General features: G+C 42.0%; 1 protein-coding gene across 3 annotated transcripts in view; it reads left to right on the forward strand.

The window, feature by feature from the left end:
• Positions 1 to 59: 59 nt before the first annotated feature.
• Positions 60 to 25449, forward strand: part of FAM120A (family with sequence similarity 120A) — a 116977-nt gene continuing 91587 nt past the window's right edge. For all 3 annotated transcript variants that reach the window (XM_023187813.1, XM_026447181.1, XM_026447182.2), the window contains exons 1-3: positions 60 to 624; positions 19985 to 20231; positions 25135 to 25217. In XM_023187813.1, the coding sequence (XP_023043581.1) occupies positions 151 to 624; positions 19985 to 20231; positions 25135 to 25217 (804 nt within the window). In that variant the 5' untranslated portion in view covers positions 60 to 150. The remainder of the gene's footprint in view (positions 625 to 19984; positions 20232 to 25134; positions 25218 to 25449) is intronic.

Raw genomic sequence — 25449 nt, forward strand, 5'->3', positions numbered from 1 at the left:
AGATCGTCAGCCATGTCCAGAACAAGGGCACCCCGCCGCCCAAGGTCGGGTTCCCGCCCCCGCCCGCCCGCCCGCCCGCGCGCCACGGCCCCACCGCCCCCGGCCCCGCCGCCCCCCGCCCGCACCCGCGCCCGCGCCCCCGCCGCCGCCATGGGCGTGCAGGGCTTCCAGGACTACATCGAGAAGCACTGCCCGAGCGCCGTGGTGCCGGTGGAGCTGCAGAAGCTGGCCCGGGGCAGCCTGGTGGGCGGCGGGCGGCAGCGGCCCCCGCAGACCCCGCTGCGCCTGCTGGTGGACGCGGACAACTGCCTGCACCGCCTCTACGGTGGCTTCTACACCGACTGGGTCAGCGGCGGCCAGTGGAACCACATGCTTGGCTACCTGGCGGCGCTGGCCAAGGCCTGCTTCGGCGGCAACATCGAGCTCTTCGTCTTCTTCAACGGCGCGCTCGAGAAGGCCCGGCTGCACGAGTGGGTCAAGCGGCAGGGCAACGAGCGCCAGACGGCACAGCAGATCGTCAGCCATGTCCAGAACAAGGGCACCCCGCCGCCCAAGGTCTGGTTCCTGCCGCCCGTCTGCATGGCCCACTGCATCCGCCTGGCGCTCATCCGCTTCCACGTCAAGGTGAGGCCGGGGATCCGGGCGGGCCGGGGAGCGGGGCCGCGCCGCACCCCTATCCCCCTTCTCAGGGCACAGAATGTCGCCCGGCCGTGGCGGCGCTGGGGGCAGCGAGCTCCCCCAGCCCTGGCTCGGGATAGCCGGGCCGGGCCGCAAGATGGATGGCCGCGGGTGCAGGCCGCGCGCTGCCCAAGCCCGCCTCCAGCTGTCCCTGTTCGAGGTCCTCGGCCGCGTGGGGACACCTGAGGGCGGGGAGAGAGCACCGGACCAGAATTCGGAGGCGGCAGTGTCATCATCCCCAATATCCTTAGTTTTTCCCGTCCTATGGGGGCGGGCAGGCTATCACTCACCTTCAACTTTGACAAAATATTACTCCCTTTTCTAATTTAGCCTGTTCTTTCCCAGCAACAGGTTCATCTTGGAAGCAAGCAGGATACAGAGTAATAGAGGGGGTTTCGCCAGGGCCCTTGGGGGCTGCAGATATCACTGCTGCTGCCACCGCCCTTGCCAATGCTGTTAGCCCGGTGACAGCGAGACGTGTCTAAGGGCCAGTGCCCTGGCCTCTACTTCAGAACGCAGTGCCCTGTCCGTGTTCCTCTTAGCACAGGGTGTTTAGAGAATCTTTCTATGACTTTTTGTGTTAGATTTCAAAGAACCGTGCACTTGGACAGGATGGGATTTTGTCAGTTCTGTGACTTCACGTCGGGGTGAAAGAGGTCTTTAAGGCAGTTCGGTTTTGTAGATCCCACGCGAAAGGAGTCCTTCATAGTCAGGGGGCGAGCTACGCGGGGCGTGAACTCGCAGGATTTATTTTTCGGGTGCACAGTAAGTATTCAGTGACCTTCAGCGGCGCCCTGACCGGTGGGTAATCAGAGCTCTACATCACCGGCCTCCTCTGGCCCTTTGGCAGAGGGTTCCGCAGCTGGCACTGGGCCAGAGGAGAACTTCAGGACCCAGCAGTGACTGTGGAGATAAGCACATACATGATCCTGGACTTCACGTTCTGATTGCTTGCTTTTTTCATTGGTTTTCTTGAAAACAAATTTTGGGGGCCTTTTTGGTGTCTTAGCTCTTGCCACTCTGCCTTCCATCTTGTCATTCTTCGACATTTCCTTGAAACTGCTGGAGCTGAAAGTTTGTGAAATTCTGTCTTCGCGGTTGCCCCCGGTGCCCGCGACGAGATGGTGGTAGTTAAGCCGAAAATGATAGCGGAAGTCCCACCCACGATCCGGTTGCAATTGGTGAGATGGTGTTTAAGTCGTGGGTGGAGGCGGCCGGCAGAGTCCCGATTGGCCCCTACGCCTGGCAGACACACAACTGCCATTCCTCAGGGAAGTTCGGGTGAGAGGAAGTGCCTGCCTAGTAATTTCTGAATCGGAGCCTGGGGCGCTCAGGGAAGTGAGGTGCTGCCTTTTGTCTGAAGCGATCCATCTCCCTAATAGAGCGTAAAAGTGTTCATAGTTTAGTCTTGTTCAGAGATGGAAAAGACTACTTAAAAGACAGGATGAGCTGCACTTACTTGCCTTTGGTAACCGCACAGCTATCTACTTAACTAGTCAGGCGACTTTCAAGGGAACACTGTGAATATTACTTAGGATTAGAATCAGTGTGTGTGCATATGGTCACTGTATCTTTAAAGAACTGTTGAGTTCTTTTTAATTCTACAGTTTCTTTATCTTTGCACCCCCTCGAATGCCTCGCACACCTAGTAGGTGCTCAGAATTCAGACCAATGTGTGTTTGGAAACTAGATTTAAGCTCCATTTAAGATCGTCTTATTCAGTTAGGTTTCTGGACAGGGGATAATTTTGTCTATATTTTGCTTTTGCTAAGCTTTTAATTATTGAGCTAGGATCATATTATAGTGTAAATTGCACAAAATGAATATTGCAATGACTCGATTACTTGGTGGTCTCTTAGCTGGCGACCTGACTTTTTTGAAAAGTGCCTAAGAGATTTAGCTACTAGAAATTTCTCAGCAACCAAGCAAGATGTCAGGAAGTTTGGGTACAATGTTGTGGGGGTTGGCGGGCGTTGGGGGGTGCCTTTACTTTCCTCACTGAAGAGTCCTTTTAAGCTCTCTCACTCACGGACTGGTCTCTTTTTAGATGTAATTCTAACAAGCTTGGTTATCTATTTTCTAAACTCAGCTTGAGAAGAGGGTGAAGAGGAGAGTCTGCCAGAGGCAGGAGCACCATTAATAGCAAGAAGTGACAACAAGAGTGAAGATTTAAAAAGCTATAAAAAGCAAACATAATTCTGGGGCTATTTTAAGAAAAGGAAAACAACCCTATGTACTTCAGTAGTTCCTGAGGGTAGTACAATGTGTATTCTATAAGGATGATTTTGAGTCATAAAAATTAATATTCAGCATTCTCTGTTTAAGGGATTGAAACAGTGTATACCATTTAATAAAATATACCCATAAAATGGTTAAAAGGTTTAAAGCCATGATGAGGTATCTACTACAGGCCTATTAGAATGGCTAAAAGAGAAAAAAATTTGAGCAATACCAAGTGCTAGCAAGAATGCTGAGCAACTGGATCCTCACACATTGCTTGTGGGAATGCAGAATGGCACCGCCACCCCGGAAAACAGTGGGAGTTTCTTATAAAGTTAACCATACATTTATCATACCATCCAGCAATTCCACTCCTGGGTATTTTCCTAATGAAGACTTTTGTTTGTGCAGAAACTCGTACTCAAATGTCCATAGCAGCTTAAATCATAATAGCCAAAACATGGAAACAAAGTATCTTTTAATAAGTGAATGGTTAAACTACTGTATGGCCATACTATGGAATGCTACTTAGCAGCAGCAAGGAAGGTGTAGGTAACAACTTGCATGAATCTTTAATTAAGGTTTTATACTGAGTGAAAGAAGCCAGGTTCAAAAGGGATGGTTATAAAACTATAGTGATGGGGACTAATTCAGTGGTGCTGGGAGTGGAGGAGACGAAGGATATACACATTAAGGGGACAGCAGGAGAGCGCTTTGTGGAGTGATGGAACTGTTCTGTATTCTGATGGTTGTGATGCTACCATACATTAAAATCGGAATGATTCATCCAAAGTAAACGTGTTAATTTTACCGTATGATAATTTTTTTAAGATTAAGTAAAAACCACTGGCAAAGGAATTGACATGAACACTTCAGTATATATAATGTTGGGTAAATGAGACATTTATAAAAACTTGAAGCATCTTACTGGTGCTTTCTCCTGTTTCGTAAATTGGTGGAGGGGCATAATTTCTTGTTACCCTTGCTTAGAGAAATCTTTTTTTTTTTTTTTTTTTGAGATGGAGTCTCACTCTGTTGCCCAGGCTGGAGTGCAGTGGCGTGATCTTGGCTCACTGCAACCTCCACCTCCTGGGTTCAAGTGATTCTCCTGACTCAGCCTCCCTAGTAACTGGGATTACAGGTGTGCCTGCCATCATGCCCGGCTAATTTTTGTGTTTTTGGTAGAGACAGGGTTTCACCATCTTGGCCAGGCTGGTCTTGAGCTCCTGACCTCGTGACCCATCTGCCTCGGCCTCCCAAAGTGCTGGGATTACAGGTGTGAGCCATTGCGCCTTGCCAGGAGAAATCTTTTTTGACTTAGAGATTATTTCTTTTACAGAGTAATAATTGTATTTTTTGTTCAGTAGTAGTAATTGTATTTCTTTAACCATTAGAAGTTGGTCTACATGGAAGGAGAGCCAGAACAATGAAAATAATAATAATACGTTGGCCTGTGTATTGACTAGTTTTGGATAGGTCCTGAAATAGCCTAATTTGAACTTGGTTTTAGCTAGTTACTTGGACAGTTTCCTCTTGTGTGCTTTGGGTCATTATAACCTTTGAAACTTCAGTAAATAACTTATGTTTGTTTTAAAATCTTGGTCACTGGAGCTTTCATAAATGTTTCTGCTATGTGACTTGTGGTATCAGTGTAAGGGTTTATATTGAAGTCCTTCAGATCTTCTGAATTTGCTTCCATTGGAGTTTTGTTAAATAATGCTCTTACATAAAATGGCATTCATGCTTTAGGTCAGTGGAAGAATGTGAGGTTAGACTATGGTTTAGAATTTTCATGGTTAGCATAATTACATGTTTGTATTTAGAGATGATTTCTCTTCATGTATACTTGATGGGGGAGAGAATGGTATCAGACCAGGTCCTTGCTAGGTCCTTTCTCACATATGCCATATCATTTAATCCTCAGAGTGCTTTGTTACCCCATTTTACATGCGGAAAAAACAGGATCTAGTGATTAAGTGACATCTGGGGACAAGTCATTAGTAACCTCAAGACGGAAGTGGAGTGCTAAAGTCAAAGTTCAGCTTCTTTGTGTAAGAATACTTTGTGGGTGTGCCTACCTACAATTCACCCTCAGGTCAATTATGATAGCTAACCGCTTCTACTATGTTTTCTAGTTAGGATAGGAATAACCAAGCTTCTACTCAGAAGAAAAAGTTTCTTTTCAGAAGAAAAATGTCCATCAGTAGATCCTGAACACTGACAGTGTATCTTATTCTTTTTTTTTTTTTTTTTTTTGAGATGGAGTCTCGCTCTGTCGCCCAGGCTGGAGTGCGGTGGCCGGATCTCAGCTCGCTGTAAGCTCCGCCTCCCAGGTTCACGCCATTCTCCTGCCTCAGCTTCCCGAGTAGCTGGGACTGTAGGCGCCCGTCACCTTGCCCGGCTAGTTTTTTTTTTTTTTTTTTTTTGTATTTTTTAGTAGAGACAGGGTTTCACTGTGTTAGCCAGGATGGTCTCGATCTCCTGACCTCGTGATCCACCCGTCTCGGCCTCCCAAAGTGCTGCAATTACAGGTGTGAGCCACCGCACCCGGCCAGTGTATCTTATTCTTAAGGACTTTTAATTGACTGGAAAATTTTTAAGGTTCAAAACTGACCATATTATACCTCAAACTAGTCATTGTATGTATTTCTCTATTGTACTACTTTTGTCACTAGTTTAATTCACATAGCATAATGTCTTCAAGATTCATTCATGTTGTAGATTGTGTCAGAAGTTCCTTAACTTTTAAGGCTAAATAATACTCCACTGTGTCTATGTACCACATTTTGTTTATCCGTTCATCCACTGGTGGGTACTTGGGTTGCTTCCACTTTTTGACTATTGTGAATACTGAGTAATGCTTTTATGGGCATGGTATACAGAGAGCTGTTCGAGTTCCTGCTTTCGCTTCTTTTGGGTATATACTCAGAAGTAGAATTGCTGGGTCATATGGTAATCCTCTGTTTTTCTTTTTAAGGAATTGCCATACATTTTCCACAGTGACTGTGTAGGCCATATATTTTATGTCATAAGTTATATAATACATATTATTATAATATAGTTCTATTTTTTCACATTAATGTGATCACACTATACGTTATTCAGCAGTTTGCTTTTTTATTTGTAAGAAGTCTTTCCATGTCTATACTTAGAGCTCTAAATCTTTTCAGTCCCTAAATAGTATTCCATAATTTATCCAACCCCGACAGATGGTGTACACATGGTATATACATACAGTAGAGCCAAAGGTATGCACATTTTAAAAGCCACGTAGGGCCGTAGAGTCAACATTGCCAGACCTTCAGACTTTGCAAGAAAGCCAGAAACCCAGATTTTATTTAAAATTATTCCATTTTAAAAATGCCAAGTGAAGGAAAACTTGGTTCTAAGTTAGCTTCAGCTCTTGTGCCAATAATTTATTTGAGCACTGATCTTTATCAACAATTATCATGGTCATCTAAATCTCTTCTTTTTTTTTAACTTTAAAATTAAACCTATCAAAAACCACTCTGTCTCTTCCTGTCTGCCTCCTTGAACCTTTTTCAGTGATCAAAATGCTTCCATTTCCTGGGGTTACTGCAATATGATGTTTCCTTAAATGCCACAATCCTCTTGGCCACTTCCATGGTATATTCTTTATTATGTACTTCTCAGTATTACATCTTTTGAGGTGAGTGCTAACCACAAGTTTATTCAACATCTCACCATTTCCAAGGCACAGCCTCACTGTCCTCAAAGACTTCAGCACCTGGTTTTACATATTTATATATTGTTTATACTGTGTCCCATCAACACAGGCACTGACTATTCACATCTCTAATCTGGCATCCTGATTCTGCAACTGGAGTGAATTTCTAATTGCGCTTTAGATACTCCAGAGCTTGGACTATATAATTAGTGAGAAAAGTGACCCCACCTTTAACACTTCTGAACGCTGTGTCCCTGTGGCCCCTTGCCACTCCCACTGTCTGTCCCTGCTTGCCTTCTGCCGTTTCTCTTTTCCCATTCTGTTGGCTTCCTTTTTAGTATAATGAGCTTGAGCTTCATGATCACACACTTCAGAGTTACACCCTCTACCACCATAGAGTCATGCTTGCTATTCCAGCATCCCATCCTCCCAGTCCCTAGAATAATGACACACCAGGCCAATTCTGGCTCAGTAGTCTCCTACTTAACTGTTATACTCTCCCTTTTTTCTGGTACCCTCAACATTTGAATTCACCATATTTACCCAAAAGCTCTAAGAAATGCTTTGCAAACCCTTTGGTGGGTTGTGAAACCAAATTATTGGATGTTTGCCATTATTTAAAAATGACAGAGAATAAAATAGAATGAAAAATAGAATGCAAGGCATATACTATAGGTAAATTCCTTGTTATTACACTTTTGTATTACTGTAGGTAGCAGTCAGAATGGCCTCTGCACCTACCCCCGCTCCCCAGTGGAACTAATCTTGCACAGCTTTGGCAGGGTAGACGGCCACATCTTCAAGGAGGTCATTCTCCTGTTGGGACTTGAGCAAAACCATTAAGTCCAAATTCCTTGTTCAGACTTGTAGACCTTCCTGCGACCTGAACTCATTTGACCTTACTTCATGTTTCACAATCCCTCTACTGTACTTTTTAAAATGTTCCCAACCCAACTGCTCACTATTTCCCCAAGAAATATCCAGCTTTTGCTTATGTCATTCCCTCTTGTTTAACTACTGTACTGTGTCCTACTTTTGCTCATCAAAATTTTACTTATATTTCAAAGCCCATGTCAAATGCCAGCCTTCTTTGTGGAATCTCTTGATATTTGAAAAAGTGGACCGGGAATACACACACAACATAGTGTTGTGGACATTCTGTAGTCTGTTGTATTGCACCTACCTGCATAGCTGCATATTTACCTCCCCCAGCCACCCGTAGTCTCCCTGAGGCCAGGGACTGTGTGTTTACTCCTCTCGTACCCCCTTATGCTTACCATAGGCACTTAACTCTAATCAGAATATTTGCTGCGTTCCATTATATAGCCAGACAAATTATTTCAAAATCTGGATCAATGGCTTAAGATTTGTTTTTTTTTAATCTTAAATTTCTCATACACTCTTTTCTGACTGGTTCCTAGTGGTGGTTAATTCTCCTTTCAGCAAATGCTTGAGTGCCTGTTAATGCCCAGGCCTGGAGGAGTGAACAGAATAGGAAAGGAAGGAAACCTTGAGGGAACCTATAGCCTCTGGGTTGAAGAGGTTCATTTAAATCCTTTTTTTCTTGTTTGGAACTTTCTTTGATACTGTAGAACAATATATTTACTCGGTGAAGACCTGTGAGTGGCTCTCAAGTAGGGTTAACAGTTGAGACATTTGGCAGGGGACATTTGGCAGTGCCTGGAGGCATTTTTGGTTGTCACAGCTGGGGGAGGATGTTAACTGAAGGCATCTATTGGGTGGAGGCCAAGGATGCTGCCAAACATTCTACAGTGCACAGAACAGCCCCCATAGCAAAGAATAATCTGGCCCAAAATACCAGTAGTGCCAAGGTAAGGAAATTTTGGTATGAGCAAATCAAAAAATTCTAAGCTTTATGCCTTTGTAAAGTCATATAAATGTTTGCAATAGAGATGTCCAAGTATACCAGGAAGAAAGTAATCAAAACCACAGCTTAATTGTCTGAATCAAAGTACACACAAGTATACTTCCTCCTATGTCTAACATGTTTAGATCGACACTGTTCTTCATTTTAGTTTTCTGAAATTTGTATGAATAGGAAGAAACTAATTAACACATAGTAGACATTCCAACCTGAATAAGCACTACACCGTAGGAATAAATGTCAAATATCGCGTAATATGAAGAAGAGAGATTTTAGGATTTGAAAAATTAGACTACTTTTCAGTAGATTTATAGGCATAATTTTCTAAATAAAACAGGCATTTAAGTGAATCACAGTTCAGATAAAAATATTCTTAAATTCTCTAAATGTCTCCATATAGTTCACCATTTATTTCACTTTTGCTTTTTTTTTTTTTTTTTAAATTCAAAGTCTTACTCTGTTGCCCAACCTGGAGTGCAGTGATACGATCTTGACTGACTGCAACCTCTACCTCCTGGGTTCAAGCGATTCTTCTGCCTCAGCCTCCTAAGTAGCTGGGATTACACGCCATGCCCGGCTAATTTTTCTATTTTTAGTAGACACGGGGTTTCACTATGTTGGCCAGGCTGGTCTCGAACTCCTGACCTCTGATCCACGTGCCTTGGCCTCCCAAAGTGCTGGGATTAAAGGTGTGAGCCATTGCGCCTGTCCCCATTTTTGTTTATTTTTATGTTTTCTCTAGAAGTAAATCTGATGAAGACCTTGCCTGTTATCCAGCTCTTAGAACGGTACTTGGTGTGTAGTACATGCTCAGAAAATATTTGATAAGTGGATATGAATCACGAGTTACAGGCAAGGAAGTGTGATGACAGAAAGATGGTAGGAAGCAGAAGTTTTAAAGTTCCCATAGAGTTAATTCCAAAATCACTGGTGTCAGCTTGGCCACCTGGTGCAGAGCTTTTATCTTTGAATAAGCCTTTTATGCTTCTTAACTTAGGAGATGTGTTGAGGGTATAAAAGGTGTGACTGCTTAGGGAAATGGGCTGCATTTAGCCACTTTTCCTCTTGTTATACCTGGCTTTATCACACATTGTTTCTAGGCATCTTAGGGAAAAGTGTAGACTTGAACTTGACCCACTGCAATATTTGCAGAGGTGATGGTCAGTCTGCATTATAGAGTTTAGGATCCGTGATTTAGAAACAGTACTTTTGTGCTCCAGTCATTTAGCATTTCTCAGTTGTCTCTAGAATCAATTAACTTTCTTGAAAGGATGAATTTACCATGTTGGTGTTTTACTGGTTAGTGCAGGGAAGTATACTAGAGGGTTTATTGCTGGAGGGTTGACTTGACAGGTCTGAAGTGCATCGTTCATCCTCTGAGCTGGAGCATATTTATGAACAGTAGGAACAAGCCAGCCCAGACTGTTGGAGGGATCACTGGGCTGCATGGATGAGATGGTTTCATTTCCTGGACCTATGAAGAGTTTGCAAGTGTTACTGTCTTGAAATAAATAGTATCAACCTGAGATTCTTTTTCCTAAATTATGAAAATTGAAATTTTATGTTTTATATTTTGGAATGATATTTTAATAAGAATGATGTTGCTAGGATTTAGCTGAGTCATTAGATTACTACAGTAGGCTAAATAGATTATGAATACAAATTATGTGGGTGTTTCCTCCTTTTATCATTTTATTTTTCTATTTTTAAAGTTTGCAAAGTTTAATTTACATTTCTTTCATGACATCACTCCTTTATTATTGTTATTATTGTTAATATTTTTAGAGGGAAAAATCAAACAGTTTTACAATTCGAGCATCCGAAATCTGAAATGCTGCAAAATCCAAAACTTTTTGAGCACCAGCATGATGCACAAAGGAAATGCTCATTGGAGCGTTTTTGATTTTTGATTTTTGAATTTAGAATGTTGAACTGGTAAGCATAATAACAAATATTCCAAAACCTGAAAAAGCCTGAAATCCAAAACACTTCTGGTCTTAAGTGTTTCAGTAAAGGACACCTAACCTGTATTATTGAATAACCATTGAACCAGACTGTGATCACATCACAAGCAGTGTGTGCAAAAGAGATTGCAAAAGCAAAAAAGAAGTATCACCCTTTGATACAGCCTGGCAGATACAAACTATTACATACATGCTATTTGTCGTTAGTCAAAGGAAAAGGAAAACTCTCCCTTTTTATAAGTAGGAAGTTAATTTTGGAGCCAAGCACCTAGGCCTGTTGAGAAGACAGGGAGATACCCTTCTTTTTATTATTATTGTTAATTAAAATTGTGGTAAAATATGCATAACATAAAATTTACCAATTTAACCATTTTTAAATGTATAATTCAGTGGCATTAAGTATATATATGTGTATATATAAATTTTTGAGATGGAGTCTCACTCTGTCACCAAGGCTGGATGGAGCGTGGTGGTATGCTCTCAGCCCACTGCAACCTCTGCCTCCCGAATGCAAGCGATTCTTCTGCCTCAGCCTCCTGAGTAGCTGGGATTACAGTGTGCACCTGCCACCACACTCGGCTAATTTTTGTATTTTTAGTAGAGACAGGGTGTCACCATCTTGGCCAGGCTGGTCTTGAACTGCTAACCTCAACTGACCTACCACCCTCGGCCTCCCAAAGTACTGAGATTGGCATAAAGTATATTCACATTGTTGTATCACCACCACCACCGCCATCTATCCGCAGAACTTTTTCCTCGTCCCAAACTGAAACTATGTACCCACTAAACTGTAACTCCGCATTCCTTCCGTGCCCCAGCTCCTGGTAGCCACCACCTCTGTCTCTGAAGTTGTGTACTCTATGAACGTCATATAATGAGATCGTACAGTATTTGTAATTTTGTGTCTGGTTTATTGCATTTAACACAATGTCTTCGAGGTTCATACATGTTGTAACGTGTCAGAATTTCCTCCTGAAGGCTCAGTAACATTCTGTTGTATTGGGTAGACCACATTTTGTTTATCCGTTCATCAGTGGATGGACACTTGGGTTTCATGCTTTTTGTCATTGTGAATGGTGCTGCTGTGAACATGAGTGTACTGACATCCCTTCGGACCCATTCTTTCAACCTAGAAGGGTCATTGCTGTATCATAGGGTAGTTCTGTGTTAAGTTTTTTGAGGAATCACCATACTATTTCCCAAGAGGCCACACCGTTTTACATTCCCACCAGCAATGCACAAGGGATGTATTTTTCTCTACATATTCTTGTTGACACTTTCTTTTTTTTTTAAATAGTAGCCATCCTAATGGGTGTGAAGTATACAGTGTCTCATTGTGGTTTTGATTTATATTTCTGTAATAATGAGTGAAGCTGAGCATCTTTTCATGTCCCACTCCCTTATTTTAAGAAATGTTTTCCTTGTTTTTAATATCGCTGTACCCAATTCTCATTTATTCTAAACGAGCTGTGTAAGATAAGCTTGTTTAGCTATGATTTCGCCTTACCTGAAGAGAGAGAGTTCTTTTTAGAGGCATTGCTGCTATGTGTCATAGCATTTAAATTGCCCTTCAAACAGCAACAAAACTCTGCCACCAAATTGGAGTTGACTTTTTTAAATGTTCTCATTCTTTAGTTGGACTAGAGCAGGGAACAGAAGCTTCAGTGTTAGTTTTTCCCACCTCAGAGCTATTGACTGCCCATTGGGAAGAGGCCCAAAACTGCCTTTTTGGTAGTTGTTTTTTAAAACAAAGTAATTTAGGTGAACCTATGCGCTCTTATGATCTTCTGAATCAGATAGTGGGCTGGAGGATGTGTCACGTTGTTGCCTGAACTGGTGTAAAGTTATTCTGAAGAAAAACCATGTGAACGGTGTTTTCCTAGTGTCAGAAAATCTATGTATGAGAACCCATAGCGTTTCAGGTCCTGTGTGAAAAGCATAAAGAAACCTTTTTACGCAGCTTCCTTAAAAGTACATAGTAACTGACATTTGTCAAGTGCTTATTATTTGTGAATGCTTCTGAGCTGTTTACATGTAGTATGTTTAATCATCTCAGCTACCCTATGAGATAGAGGAATACTATTATTCTTACAGATGAAGAAATGGAAGTACAGAAAGTATTTATTAAAGTAGGCAGTGGAGTTCACCCAGCTGGTGCCAGAGTCACAAACCTCATTGTAGAAGTGTTTCTTCACTGGAGACTAGGAGTAAGTAACAGTGTTAAGTTTTTTTTCTTATAGGGTCATCCCGTCGCTGTGTTTCAGAATTAATAAACATTATACTTGCCAAGTAAGCTTGGGAGTTTTTTAGTCATTATTCTTTGTAAAAGTCCTGAGTTTTGATATATCTGCCTTTTTAATGATGAAATGTAAATCTAATGAGATAAAAAGATTTACCTAGGAATATTTGGTAAATTTAGAGTGGCATAAAATTATCATCTTAAATGAAGTACAGAGTACTTTCTTTTTTTCTTTTTTTTTTTTTTTTGAGATGGAGTCTGGCTCTGTAGCCCAGCCTGGAGTGCAGTGGCCGGATCTCAGCTCACTGCAAGCTCCGCCTCCTGGGTTTACGCCATTCTCCTGCCTCAGCCTCCTGAGTAGCTGGGACTACAGGCGCCCACCACCTCGCCCGGCTAGTTTTTTGTATTTTTAGTAGAGACGGGGTTTCACCGTGTTAGCCAGGATGGTCTCGATCTCCTGACCTCGTGATCCGCCCGTCTCGGCCTCCCAAAGTGCTGGGATTACAGGCTTGCGCCACCGCGCCCGGCCCAGAGTACTTTCTTGAGACCAGAAACGGGCCCTTTTGCCACTTCTTAAACTTCTTAACACTAATGACACCTACCATATTTTTTGAGGAGGGGGTAGACAGGGAGGAAGAAGCTGAGAAGTGTCGTGCTTCCCATGCTGGCTGCCGCAGGTTAGAGTGTTCTGTTGGACACTGTTCCCCTCATCACTTCACAAGTGATGAGAAGCGGAATGCTCCTCAGGGTTGTTTCCAGAAGGAATTTGAGAGTTTCACTTCCTTGATCTCAAAGCTTGCATTTTGATAGAGTGGAAATGGTAGCCCTGACAAAAATTAATCAAGGCCTGGTGCTTTTGAAATGGCAGATACTTTCAGTGGCTACTAGCCTGGGACTTTCAGTAAGGAGGCAGCTCATAGTTCGAAGTCTGATTTACCTCTGGTGAGTGACTTGACCCCCTTTCAAGGGCTACCTGTAAGTAAGTGTTTTCAGGGCTTAATTTTTTATGCCATTTTGTTCTTCGAGGGGGTTCAAAATGAAATAATCTCAACATTGTGTTTAATAGTTTTAATTCACTTCTGAAATTAACATTAAGAACTGGAAGTACACATTTCATTATATTATGCCCAGTCCAAGCCAGGTGTTGGAAGGCCAGGGAAGAGAAGAAGCAGATACATAAGAGTGAGACAGTAGCTTACTTAGTACAGGAGAAGGGAAAACAGGAAGGCGCTTCAGAAGACCAGATGAATAGCACGGGAGCTCAAGTCTGTCACACCCTGAATCCCCAAAGCTTCAGCCTGGTACTTAATGTTTATTCTTAATTAAATAACTGCCTCGTAAGTTATTTTGATGCAACCCAGAATCTTTTTTCCATTCCCACCCAAACGTTGCATTGTATCATCTTTTTACCCCTGCTCATGTCCTTGACCAGATTTTTAACCAGACTTTCCATGATTTAAATCTTAAGGAATTGTATATTGGGCCTCTTACGAATATTCTTAGTAGTTTGACTGCATTTATTCACTCATAAATTAATTGGTAACCAAATTCCATACTTTGTGGGTTTTCCTGTTTCTTTCAGCTGGACTATCTGTGGGAAGATTTCTGTTTTTATGTAATAGGCTTTTTGAAACTTGCATTTAGGCCAGGATTTATTTTTCACGTGTCTGTTATACTTTGTTCATCTAATAAAGTGGTTTGAAATAGTCTTTCAGCTGATGTCTTGTCTTCTAGAATATTGACTTTTTTTTTTTTTTTTTAGAAAAATAAACTTCCTTGGAATAATTTTATAGAAAATTTGCAAAGGTAGTACAGACTTCCCAGATATCCTTCGCTCAGCTTCCAGGAAATGTTCACTTCCTGCTGGCTGGCACAGTGCTCCAAACCAAGAAGCTAGCCTTGGTAGACGACTGTGAATTTCATTATGGACTTCATTTGGATTTCATCTGTTTCCCACCAGTGTCCTTTTCTCTTCCGGGACTCTGGTCAGGACCTCTGGTATCCTCCATCCCCTGTCTTCTGGGACGGCTTCTCTGTGTGTCTTTGGTGATCTTGACACTTTTGAGGAGTACTAATCAGGGGTTTTATAGAATGTCCCCGATTTGGGTTTGTCTGATGCTTTCTCTATATTAAATTATGGCGTGTGTTTGGGAGAAGACTAGCCCAGAGGTGTAGGGTGCTTCTCAGCACCCCACATGACACATGGCATTGACTTGGCTTAGCACTGGACGATGCCAACCTTGGTTGCTTGGGTAAGGAGCTGTCTGCAGGTGTTTGCTCTGTAGTGACCAGTTTTCCTTTCGCTCATTTGTAACATCCTCATCCTTTGGAAGCAGTAATTAAGTCCAGCCCACATTCAAAGGGGAGAGGGTTAAACTCTACCTGTTGGGGAGAAAACTATATGGTATTATTTGAATTTTTCTGTAGGGAAAATGTGTCTCTTCTCCCTTCATTCATTTAATCATTTATTTTTATCATTATGGACTCCCGTCCTCTTTCTAGGGTCATAATCAATTCGCTTGGGGTTATATCCAGCTCTGCCTTATCCTTGCTCACATTATCCTGGCTCTGGCTGTGGGAGCTCTCTTGGGTTGGCCCGTGTGACACATGCCATCCTTTTGTTTTGGGAGTGCTTCCTTGCTTTCTGGACCTACAAGATGCTTTAGGTGCACCTTGTGTTTTCCTGCTCCAGTGTCAGCTGTCTCCAAAGAGAAGCCCTGGTTCTTTGTCATGGAGAAGGTGCCTGGAAACCTTGGTCTGGGCGCTGGTGTGGTCCTGCTGCTGGAGTGTCTCTGTATCTGGGCCCTCGTAGCTGACAGCTTCAGGTGCTCCTGCTGCTTGGGGGCCCCTGTGAGGAGATCTGTGTGGACACCAGCTCTTCCATTGTTCTGTACCCACCTATGTGTGCATTTTTGCCTCAACACCAGTTCTCACTGATGTCTCATGGCTAATCCAGCACCATGAGGTTCATTCTAGCCTTCTCCTTTTGCATGATTATTTGTAGTTTCTCTGACAGTGAGGACCTGGCTCATACCGCATTTGCTTTAACCCTAGTGGTCCTGCAAAGTAATTTCAGAATTGTTAATGCAGATTCTGGGAGGCATGCTTAAACAAGTGGAGTATGCTGGTTCCCAGGTACTCAAGCAGTTTCAGTGAGGCTATTTCATACATTTTATAATACAATTGTATACATTTGTCAGTCTGCATTCCACCCTGGCATCCCCTGGCACCCTGGTTGATTTGTTTTTTCATTTGCATACATTAAAGTCTATTCTGTGTGTTGTACAATTGAATGAGTTTTGACAAATGCAGAGTCATCTTGTTCCTACCACCCCTAGGCAATTGACTTTTAACTCTTTCATTCAGAGTTTTTTCTGATTTTCTTTGCCAGATCTGCTGTCACCACTGCCAGCATTTCCCCCCCGAGTAACTGTGGAACGACACTTCCCTACGTCCATTGTTTACCCATGGAAAAGGACATCCCCTCTGTTACTCTGGTGGTTTTTAATGCCAGGTTGCACTTCCTCAGATAAAAGCACAATTAATGTTAACGAGAAGGAAGAGTCCTAGTGAAGGAATATAGAGATCTGTGAGATTTTACATTGGTTGTTGGGGAGGTTGTCCTGGCAGGTTGGGTATCTGGGGCAGAGCTGGAGCATAGACTCTGATTTACGCCCCCTCTCCCGCCCCCCAACCCTCTTTACTCAGGAGACTTGAGAAAGGAAAGATGGGCTGAGGCCAAGTTGGGAGAAGTCCTACCTTTGCTGCAGGTGTGAAGCTGTGTTCATGGGTGTGGTCCTTTATCTTTTGTTTTAGAACACAAATTCTAGCAGTTAGATGTTTGTTTAATGCTCTGTCTGGTTTTGGGAAGGATTATGGTATTAGTCATTTGCAAATTAGAGTCGTACTGAATTATTCTTAGTTCAATCACTTTGCTTTTTAATGCCAATCTAAAATCAAGTGTTCTGAGCGAATAGGTGATTCTGTTATGGGTGGAGGAAGGAGGTAATTGTGAAAAGCCCCACATGCCACCTTTGTTTTTTTGGTTTTTTGTTTCTTTTTTTTGAGACAGAGTTTCGCTCTTGTTGCCCAGGCTGGAGTGCAGTGGTGCGATCTTGACTCATTGCAACCTCCACCTCCCAGATTTAAGAGATTCTCCTGCCTCAGCCTCCTGAGTAGCTGGGATTATAGGTGCCAGCCACCACGCCTGGCTACATTTTTTGTATTTTTAGTAGAGTTGGGGTTTCACCATCTTGGCCAGGCTAGTCTCGAACTCCTGACCTCAGGTGATCCACCCACCTCGGCCTCCCAAAGTGCTGGGATTACAGGCATGAGCCACTGCGCCCGGCTACCACCTTTGTTTTATAAGGTTCTACTGGATATTGGCCTGTACTGGATAGACTGTATCTTACTCGTTTTAATTTGCTAATTTAAGGACTCTTTGGGGAACCATCAAATGCAACACCAAAACTAGGGCAGTTTTTAATTTTTTTTGGTGCTTGCTGGCTGCCAGCACCAAGCTAGACCCTTGATACAAAGCTGCGTAAGCTGTGCCCCTTGTCCTCTTGGAGAGACATACATGTAAAAGAACAGTAGTTTGTCTGGAGTGCTGTAACAGGGAGATGACCAGAGTGTAGGTATGGTTTATAATAGTACTTCCTCAGCTTTTTGTTAGGTTTTTTTTCTTTTAAAAAGGGATTTTTAAAGCATAATTCCACCACCCTGATTACAACTATGTTGGCCTTTGCCTTTTTCTTTCCAGCCTTTTACCACAAATGAAGTTTTATATAGTTGTATATACACGATATTGTATTCTGAAATGCTTTTGTTTAATACTTTACCTGAAGCTTTTTCTGTTTCTCCACAGAACAGTGTAGTGACTGTGTCTATCTCCATAATTTATTTTTTTCCCTTAGGAGTCTACCATGATCCTTTTCATGCTTCTAATGTTGTTTATTTAGTGAATTGGTTTCTTAGGCTCTATTTCCTGGAGTGAGGTTACCGGGTTAAAGAGTATGAACGTTTTACAGCTCTTGAAATACATTGCCTGCTGTTTTACAACACTGACCGCGTTACTTGAAAGCTGCCAGATTAGACCTGATCCCTGCTACTCTCAGACTTCATCATCCCCCACTTTTCCTCTTGATCCCAGGGTCAGAGCGCAGTGGGTCCCTCTGCCCAGGCAACAGGCCAGGCTTACTTCCTGACCTTTGTACGTCTCCCTCCCATGCCCCATGGGTACTCTCCTTGGAGGTCCTGCCCAGGGCCAGCCCCTCCTTTCAGGTCTTGGTTAGAAAGCCACTTCTTGTGAGATGCCTTTGCTTCCACTGTGGGCCAGCAGCCCCTTCTCACCCAGGCGTGTTCCCCACCCTGTGAAACTGGGAGATGAGTGCTGGCTGTCTCTGAAGTCACTGCTGATGGAGGTGGGCAGGGCTGGGCTCTCACCTCCTTTTAGCCTCTGTTTTAGTCCTGCCCAGCTTCCTTCCCAACATGTGTGAATCTAAGGAACAAGCTGCCTTTTCTAGATCTCCTTGGAGGAGTGAGGGAGGGTGAGCCAAGAAGGGCGTGGTCACTGACTGTCTCCTTTCATTTTCGTGTCTCTTAATAGAGTGTACAGACGTAACTATTAAAGATGTCTGGAAAAAAGCCAGTAATTTCTAATGATTTTAAAGTAGTTTAAAAATCACTGTAAATGTAAAGTTGTACATAATAAAAGGATTTGAGGTAAAGAACTTGGATTAGAAATTACCATTTCTAGAAGTGAGAGGATGAAGCAGGCCTAATTTTAGATTTTTTAAAAATCTATTCTGTTTTAGCTGGTGTACAGTGTTTTTAGATTGAAGGATAAAACAGCAGTTTCCTATTCTAAAGAATAGAATGTTATTTGACTGATTGGATGTTGTTGTGTTTTTTTCTTATAAAGTAAAATGTTTTTATTGAAATATTTACCAAGAATTCAGAAAGTGATTTCTTCTTTTACGTACGCATCTTGAAAAGGTTTGCTTTGCCTCTCAGTGAGATTTCGTTATAGCTAACTTTCCAACAAAATGTGGCAACTGCTTTTATTTTGAAAGTTGGTGAGAAGTGAGGTAAACTCTACAGTGATGCCCAGTAGAATTATCTGAGGTCATGAGAATGTTCTGTCTGTGCTGTCCAATTAGTATGTTAGCTTCTGGTGTCCTGTGACCTCTCAGTACTTGAACTTAATTTTGAATTTAATTTAATATAAACTTTCTCTCAGTGTAGCCACACATTGGACAGTAGTTTTAAAAACTTAAGGTTAAGAATGGCACACATTTTTCTCCTCTAAGGCCCTGTGGAGAGTTAATACTCCTTTGTTACTGGAGTCACCTAATTTAGTTTAAATTAATGTTCTCTAAATTACCTTATCCATTGTAGAAACAAAAAATCTGCCAGAATTTTAGTTGTATTAATGAGCGTGTGAAACAGCAGGAGAGAATTTGGTGGTCTTGGACTGTAAATGATTTAGAACATTTTTTCCAGGTGTTTTGCTATCTTTTTTGGTCTAGAGAGTCCAGAGGACTTTGACTTTTCAGAGGTGTTGCTTCTCTGCTTGCTCCTTCGTGTGTTGTGGAAATCCGAGGTAGTGTGGATGTTTCCGTGGGGATTCAGCAGAAGTAAAGAGGGTGTCTTAGATTTTTCATCACTGAAAAGGCAGTTGATGTAGACCTAGTCCTGACATAGTGTGTGGGACACAGAATAAGCCCGTGGCAGTTACATTGAGGGTGAACGTGTGCATCCTTATACAGTCTCCACGTGTGGAAGGCTTTAGGAGGATAATAACTGGTTGACAGGTAGGCGAGGGATCATACTTTTATTTTATTTTTAAAATTCTGATGATTTCTCCTGACGCATTTGATCTACTTTGAAGAAATGGTTTGGTTTCATTGACACTGGGTGGCTTCTTTCTGTCTCCCTCTTTCCCACCTCTTTATTTTCTTGTGTCTTTCTCCCCATCTCTTCCTTGAAAATGCTGTCATGGGGTCTGCTGGCTTTGTGTGTTTTCAAGCAGGGTGATCTTTGAGCTTGACAACAATTGAAAATTGATTTATAGTCTAGATGGGATCATAAGTTACTGACAGGAAATTATTTAAATGCAATGTCCCACAGAAATTTCTTAGTGGAGCAATGTGTCACAAACTTTATTATGGCATTTTTTTGACTGTTCGGCTTTCATGGATAGTTTCCATAAATGTGATTTTTCAGCTTCTGTACGAACATTTCTGCTTATTGAGCTTGTTGCTACAGTGTTACCCTACATCTGATGAAGTTTTTTTCTCGTTTGCCAGGTTGCACAGAGCATTGAGGATCACCATCAGGAAGTGATTGGTTTCTGCAGAGAGAATGGTTTCCATGGCTTGGTTGCATATGACTCTGATTATGCACTGTGCAACATCCCCTACTATTTCAGTGCCCATGCCCTAAAACTGAGCCGGAACGGGAAAAGTCTCACCACAAGCCAATATCTGATGCATGAAGTTGCCAAGCAACTGGACCTGAATCCAAATCGTTTTCCTATTTTTGCTGCTCTCTTAGGTAGGTGGAGCAGTGTGAAAATATTTTATAAGGGAGTGACCATATGATGCGCACATTGATCTTTTAAGTATTTCTGTGCTTGAATGTTTTGGATATGTATCTCACATTGAAGAGAACCAAGGTGTGGGCTCTTCCTTAGCATTCCTTGCTTTGTATTATTTTTTGGCATAGCTAATGTGCTACTTTTGTTCTTAAGTGTTTGTTGACGTATCGGTATCGTTCTATCCAGGAATTGTTCAGATTAATTTTGTGAATAAACTTATTTAAGGTTTTGAAAAACTAACATTCTAAATCACAGATGTCAACACATGGTCACTAGGTAAATTAGACATTTAAACCTTTGACATAAATTATGTTTATAATAGAAGAAAATATGCTATGGGGTTAGAACGGTGATGTTTTCACCTCATTTTCAGGACACTCACTACTTTAGAAGAGAAACAAAAATAAGCTATCGTACCTTGTTTCCAACACGTACATTTTAAGTAAATGTGTACATGTCTTTAAAAAATTTCCTTGGAGGAATTCCTTATGCTGAATACCCAGAAAGGGTGAAATCTTGTTTTCACTATGACATATTTTAATTTTCTTTAATTAAAAATAATTCCCCCATGCCTGTAATCTGAGCACTTTGGGATGCCAAGGCAGGTGGCTCACCTGAGGTCAGGAGTTTGAGACCAGCCTGGCCAACATGGTGAAACCCTGTCTTTACTAAAAATACAAAAATTAGCAGGGCATGGTGGCAGGTGCCTGTAGTCCTAGCTACTTAGGAGGCTGAGGCACAAGAATGGCTTGAACCCGAGAGGCAGAGGTTGCAGTGAGCTGAGATTGCGCCACTGCACTCCAGCCTGGGCAACAGAGTGAGACTTTGTCTCCAAAAAAAAAAAAAACATTTCCCAAGAGGTAATATATTTGTCTGTCACTTTATATTTGCAGTGTGTTTTCTTTCTTTGCTCTTTTGTCAGCTACCCTTTCTTATGCTTTCATCTACTTTAATATTCAGCTCTAGTTTGCTTAGAGTTGATAAGAATCGTGTCTAACTGTAAGTAAACATGTTTTGGAGGGAGGCACTCCTGTGGTTAGAATCCATGAATCGGATGGGATTTGGGGCTGTTTTGGACACACAAGCCCAGTTTGGGAAGCTGTGTGGTCTCCAGTGCTCAGTTACTGTGCTCCTTTGCAGTATATATTCTGTAGAGGCTAGCCGTCCAATCCAGTCCTGTTCAAGAGGGGATTATATTGTGGATTAGTTTTAGAAAAGCCTAGTTATCAGAAGGATTTTTATAAACACTCCATAACAGTTTTACACAACTAGAAATTGTAGTGAAGGAGTCACAATTTATTTTTATTTTTTTGGAGGGACTGGTTCTTTATTTCAAAAATTCAGTATCAAATATTCAGTATCAAAACAGTTGCGCTATTGATTTCTCTTTCTCCCAGTTGGTCTCAAATGAGAGTACATTTTAAGCCAATAAGCCGTAGGATATATACCTAACAGACCTCCTAGAAACCTTATCAGAAAATGGGGACTGGGTAGGAAAGAAACTTTAAAAGATCATCAAACTGCCAGCCCATGGGCTGCAGAGGCCGTGCTGTTCAAGTTTTCATCTTTAAGATATCTTTGGACAATTTTTTTGTTTGTTTGTTTTAATGGCCTCTCACTTTGTTGCCCAGGCTGGAGTATAATAGTGTGATCTTGGCTCACTGCAACCTCCGCCTCCATGGTTCAAGCAGTTCTCATGCCTCGGGCTCCTGAAAGCTGGGATTATAGGCACCTGCCACTACACCTGGTTAATTTTTGTATTTTTAGTAGAGACAGGGTTTCACCATGTTAACCGGGCTGGTCTTGAACTCCTGAGCTCAAGCAATCCACCCACCTCTGTCTTTGCTGGGATTACAGGTGTGAGCCACCGCACCCAGCATTTTTTTTTTTGAGATAGGTTTTCACTCTGTTGCCTATAGTGGAGTGCAGTGGTGCAATTTCGGCTCACTGCAACCTCCGCCTCCCAGGCTCAAGCGATCCTTCCATCTCAACTTCCCGAGTAGTTGGGACTACAGGTGCACGCCACCACGTCCGGCTAGTTTTTTTGGTGTGTGTTTTTGGTCGAGACAGGGTTTCACCATGTTGGCCAGGCTGGTCTCCAACTCCTGAGCTCAGGGCGATCCACCTGCCTAAGCCTCCCAAAGTGCTGGGATTACAGGCATGAGCCACCGCGCCTGGCCACCCAATTTTTTATATATTATCTTGTGAAAGCATTTCATGTTTTACTATTATCAGTCAGTCAACAAAATTGTGATTTCACAAGTTGTGTGTGTTTGAATCTAATCTCAAATGCAGTGCTTAGTAAGGGAACTCTTGTGCCTTTGGGGATTTGGGGATTAAAACTAATCTTTTAAATATATTTTCAAATATTAAAATATAAAAGGATATTTCCTCTGATGTTAAAAGTGAGTATGGCAGTGTCACATTATATGGAAAGTTCCATATTTGCTTAAATGCTATGCAAAATAGCTTGGCATATTAATTGACTTCGAATGTGAAAATCATATGCTCTTAGAATATGGATGCCTTAGCTCATTTGATAAATGGAAGAATACTGTTTATCTTGTTGAAGAAACATTGAATATGGTATTTGGAAAATGATGCCAACTGATAGTTTTCTAGCAGGTTAGTTTGTGAAGTTTTGAAATAAGTGAAAAACAAAATCAATTGCAATATGTTGTCAATTTAATTTAGGGCTTGGAATCTCTTCAAAAAGTTTAGTGAAGTTATAGGTAAGCTCCTGAGTTTTTGTTGTTGTTGTTGTTGTTTGAGATGGAGTCTCTCTCTGTTGCCCAGGCTGGAGTGCAGTGGTGTGATCTTGGCTCACTGCAACCTCTGTCTCCCAGGTTAAAGTGATTCTTATGCCTCAGCCTCCCGAGTAGCTGGGATTACAGGTGTGTGCTACCACACCTGGCTAATTCTCACCATGTTGGCCAGGCTGGAAAAGTTTCACTGTGCTCAAATGAGAAAGCTTATTTTTCTTTTCCCTTCTGTAATGGAAAGTATAGCTATATAAAGTATTTTGTTTTAGGAATGTTGGAATATTCATTTAAGTATTTCACCCAGTTTTTCACAGGGACTGTTACTAATAATGTTCGAGTTGCCTTAATATTATTTCAAATTGAAGCTTCCAAAATTTCAGACACGTCATTCTTCTTGGTTTTTTTTTTTTTTTTTTTTTTTGAGATGGTGTCTCACTCTGTCGCCCGGGCTGGAGTGCAGTGGTGCGATCTCGGCTCGCTGCAAGCTCTGCCTCCTGGGTTCACGCCATTCTCCCGCCTCAGCCTCCCGAGTAGCTGGGACTACAGGTGCCCGCCACCACACCCAACTAATTTTTTGTATTTTTTAGGAGAGACGGGGTTTCCACCACACCCAACTAATTTTTTGTATTTTTTAGTAGAGACGGGGTTTCACCATGTTCGCCAGGATGGTCTCGATCTCCTGACCTCGTGATCCGCCGGTGTGGGCCTCCCAAAGTGCTGGGATTACAGGCGTGAGCCACCGCGCCTGGCCAGACACTTCATTCTTCACCGTGAAATTCTGTGCAATCCCTTAACAGAGGAAAACAATATCAAGCACAGCAAACCTGGGCAGTTACGGTTCAGATTTGCTCATTTGGCCATCACGGGAGTTCAGTACCTCTGGATTGTGTGTTTGTGTGTTTGGAATACAGGTGGAGTGTCCCTTATCTGAAATGCTTAGGACCAGAAGTATTTTGAAGTATTTGCATATGCCTAATGAAGTATCTTAGAGATGGGACCCAAGTCTAAGCATGAAAGTCATTTATGTTTCATATATACCTTATACACATAGCCTAAAGGTAATTTTATAAAACATTTTAAATAATTTTGTGCAGGAAACAAAGTTTTGACTGCCTTTTGACTGCGTCCCATCTTATGAGCAGAGGTGTGGAATTTTCCACTTGTGGCATCATGTTGATGTTGAAAAAGTTTCAGATTTTGCATCATTTTGGATTTTTGGTATATACGGATGCTCAACCTATATTATAATGTAGCAATATTCCGAATGGTCTCACTTTGTTTTGCCTTCTGTTAGTAGCAAATTAATGAATCTGCTATCATAATGTGGAGGTGATTAAGTCATGTTATAAAAATCACGGTTATTTGGGAAATGACTGCTTGGAGATTTCAGTGAGATAGCTCACCTACTAAAGATCAGGTATACCAGGCATACGAACATGATTGTGAAAGTAGAGTATTCCCCCCAAATACAGTTTCTCCATTGAATACAGTTTTGTTTGTAGACTGTGACAGCACTGGTGATAGGATGAGCAGCTTAATGGCCTCATGAGTATTATTGTAGGATGGGCCTTTTCACATATATTTGTGGGTGGTGATGGAAATTATGGGAGAAGGGTGTTGATTCATGTTACAATCAGCAGTCATTGTCATTTAATCTTGCTAAGAAAGATTTTATAATTGTGCAGGTTTCACATTTGGTGTTTTTATGTAATTTTGAACCATAGCTATTTCATGAACAGATGAAAGCTTGAACCACAGCCATTTCATGAACAAATGAAAACTTGAATCTAATTGGTGTTTGATAGCCTGACATTGTCAGACTGACCTTTTGCAAACCAGTGTTTATTTTTAATACTGTGCTGTGAGGTGGCTTCAGTTTTTATGCAGTTCTTAGGTTGGATGCTGCTGGGACTCCACTAGAAATTCCCATCATTCTTGAGGCAGCTGCAAGGATTGCTGTATGTTGCTTTATGTTAAGAGATGAAGAGTTGTTCTCAGTTTCTGTTTGAAAGTTTTCTACTATAGATGCAGTGCTCTTAAATGTTTCCCTGTGTTACTTAAGATGATTGCTTTTATGTTATCCATGTTTATATTCCAGGAAATCACATTCTGCCTGATGAAGATCTGGCTTCCTTTCATTGGAGTTTACTTGGTCCAGAACATCCACTAGCCTCACTAAAGGTACAAATTTCACTTTATTTTTCTAGCATTTGTAATAATCAACTGTGAGTTTGCTATTACGGGGTTTTTTTTTTTTTAAATTTCTTTTTTGAGATGGAGTCGTGCTTTGTCGCCCAGGCTGGAGTGCAGTGGCGCGATCTCGGCTCACTGCAAGCTCCGCCTCCCAGGTTCACGCCATTCTCCTGCCTCAGCCTCCCAAGTAGCTGGGACTACAGGCACCCACCACCACGCC

This window comes from Piliocolobus tephrosceles, chromosome 14, assembly GCF_002776525.5.
Source record: "Piliocolobus tephrosceles isolate RC106 chromosome 14, ASM277652v3, whole genome shotgun sequence".
NCBI classification, from domain to species: Eukaryota; Metazoa; Chordata; class Mammalia; order Primates; family Cercopithecidae; genus Piliocolobus; species Piliocolobus tephrosceles.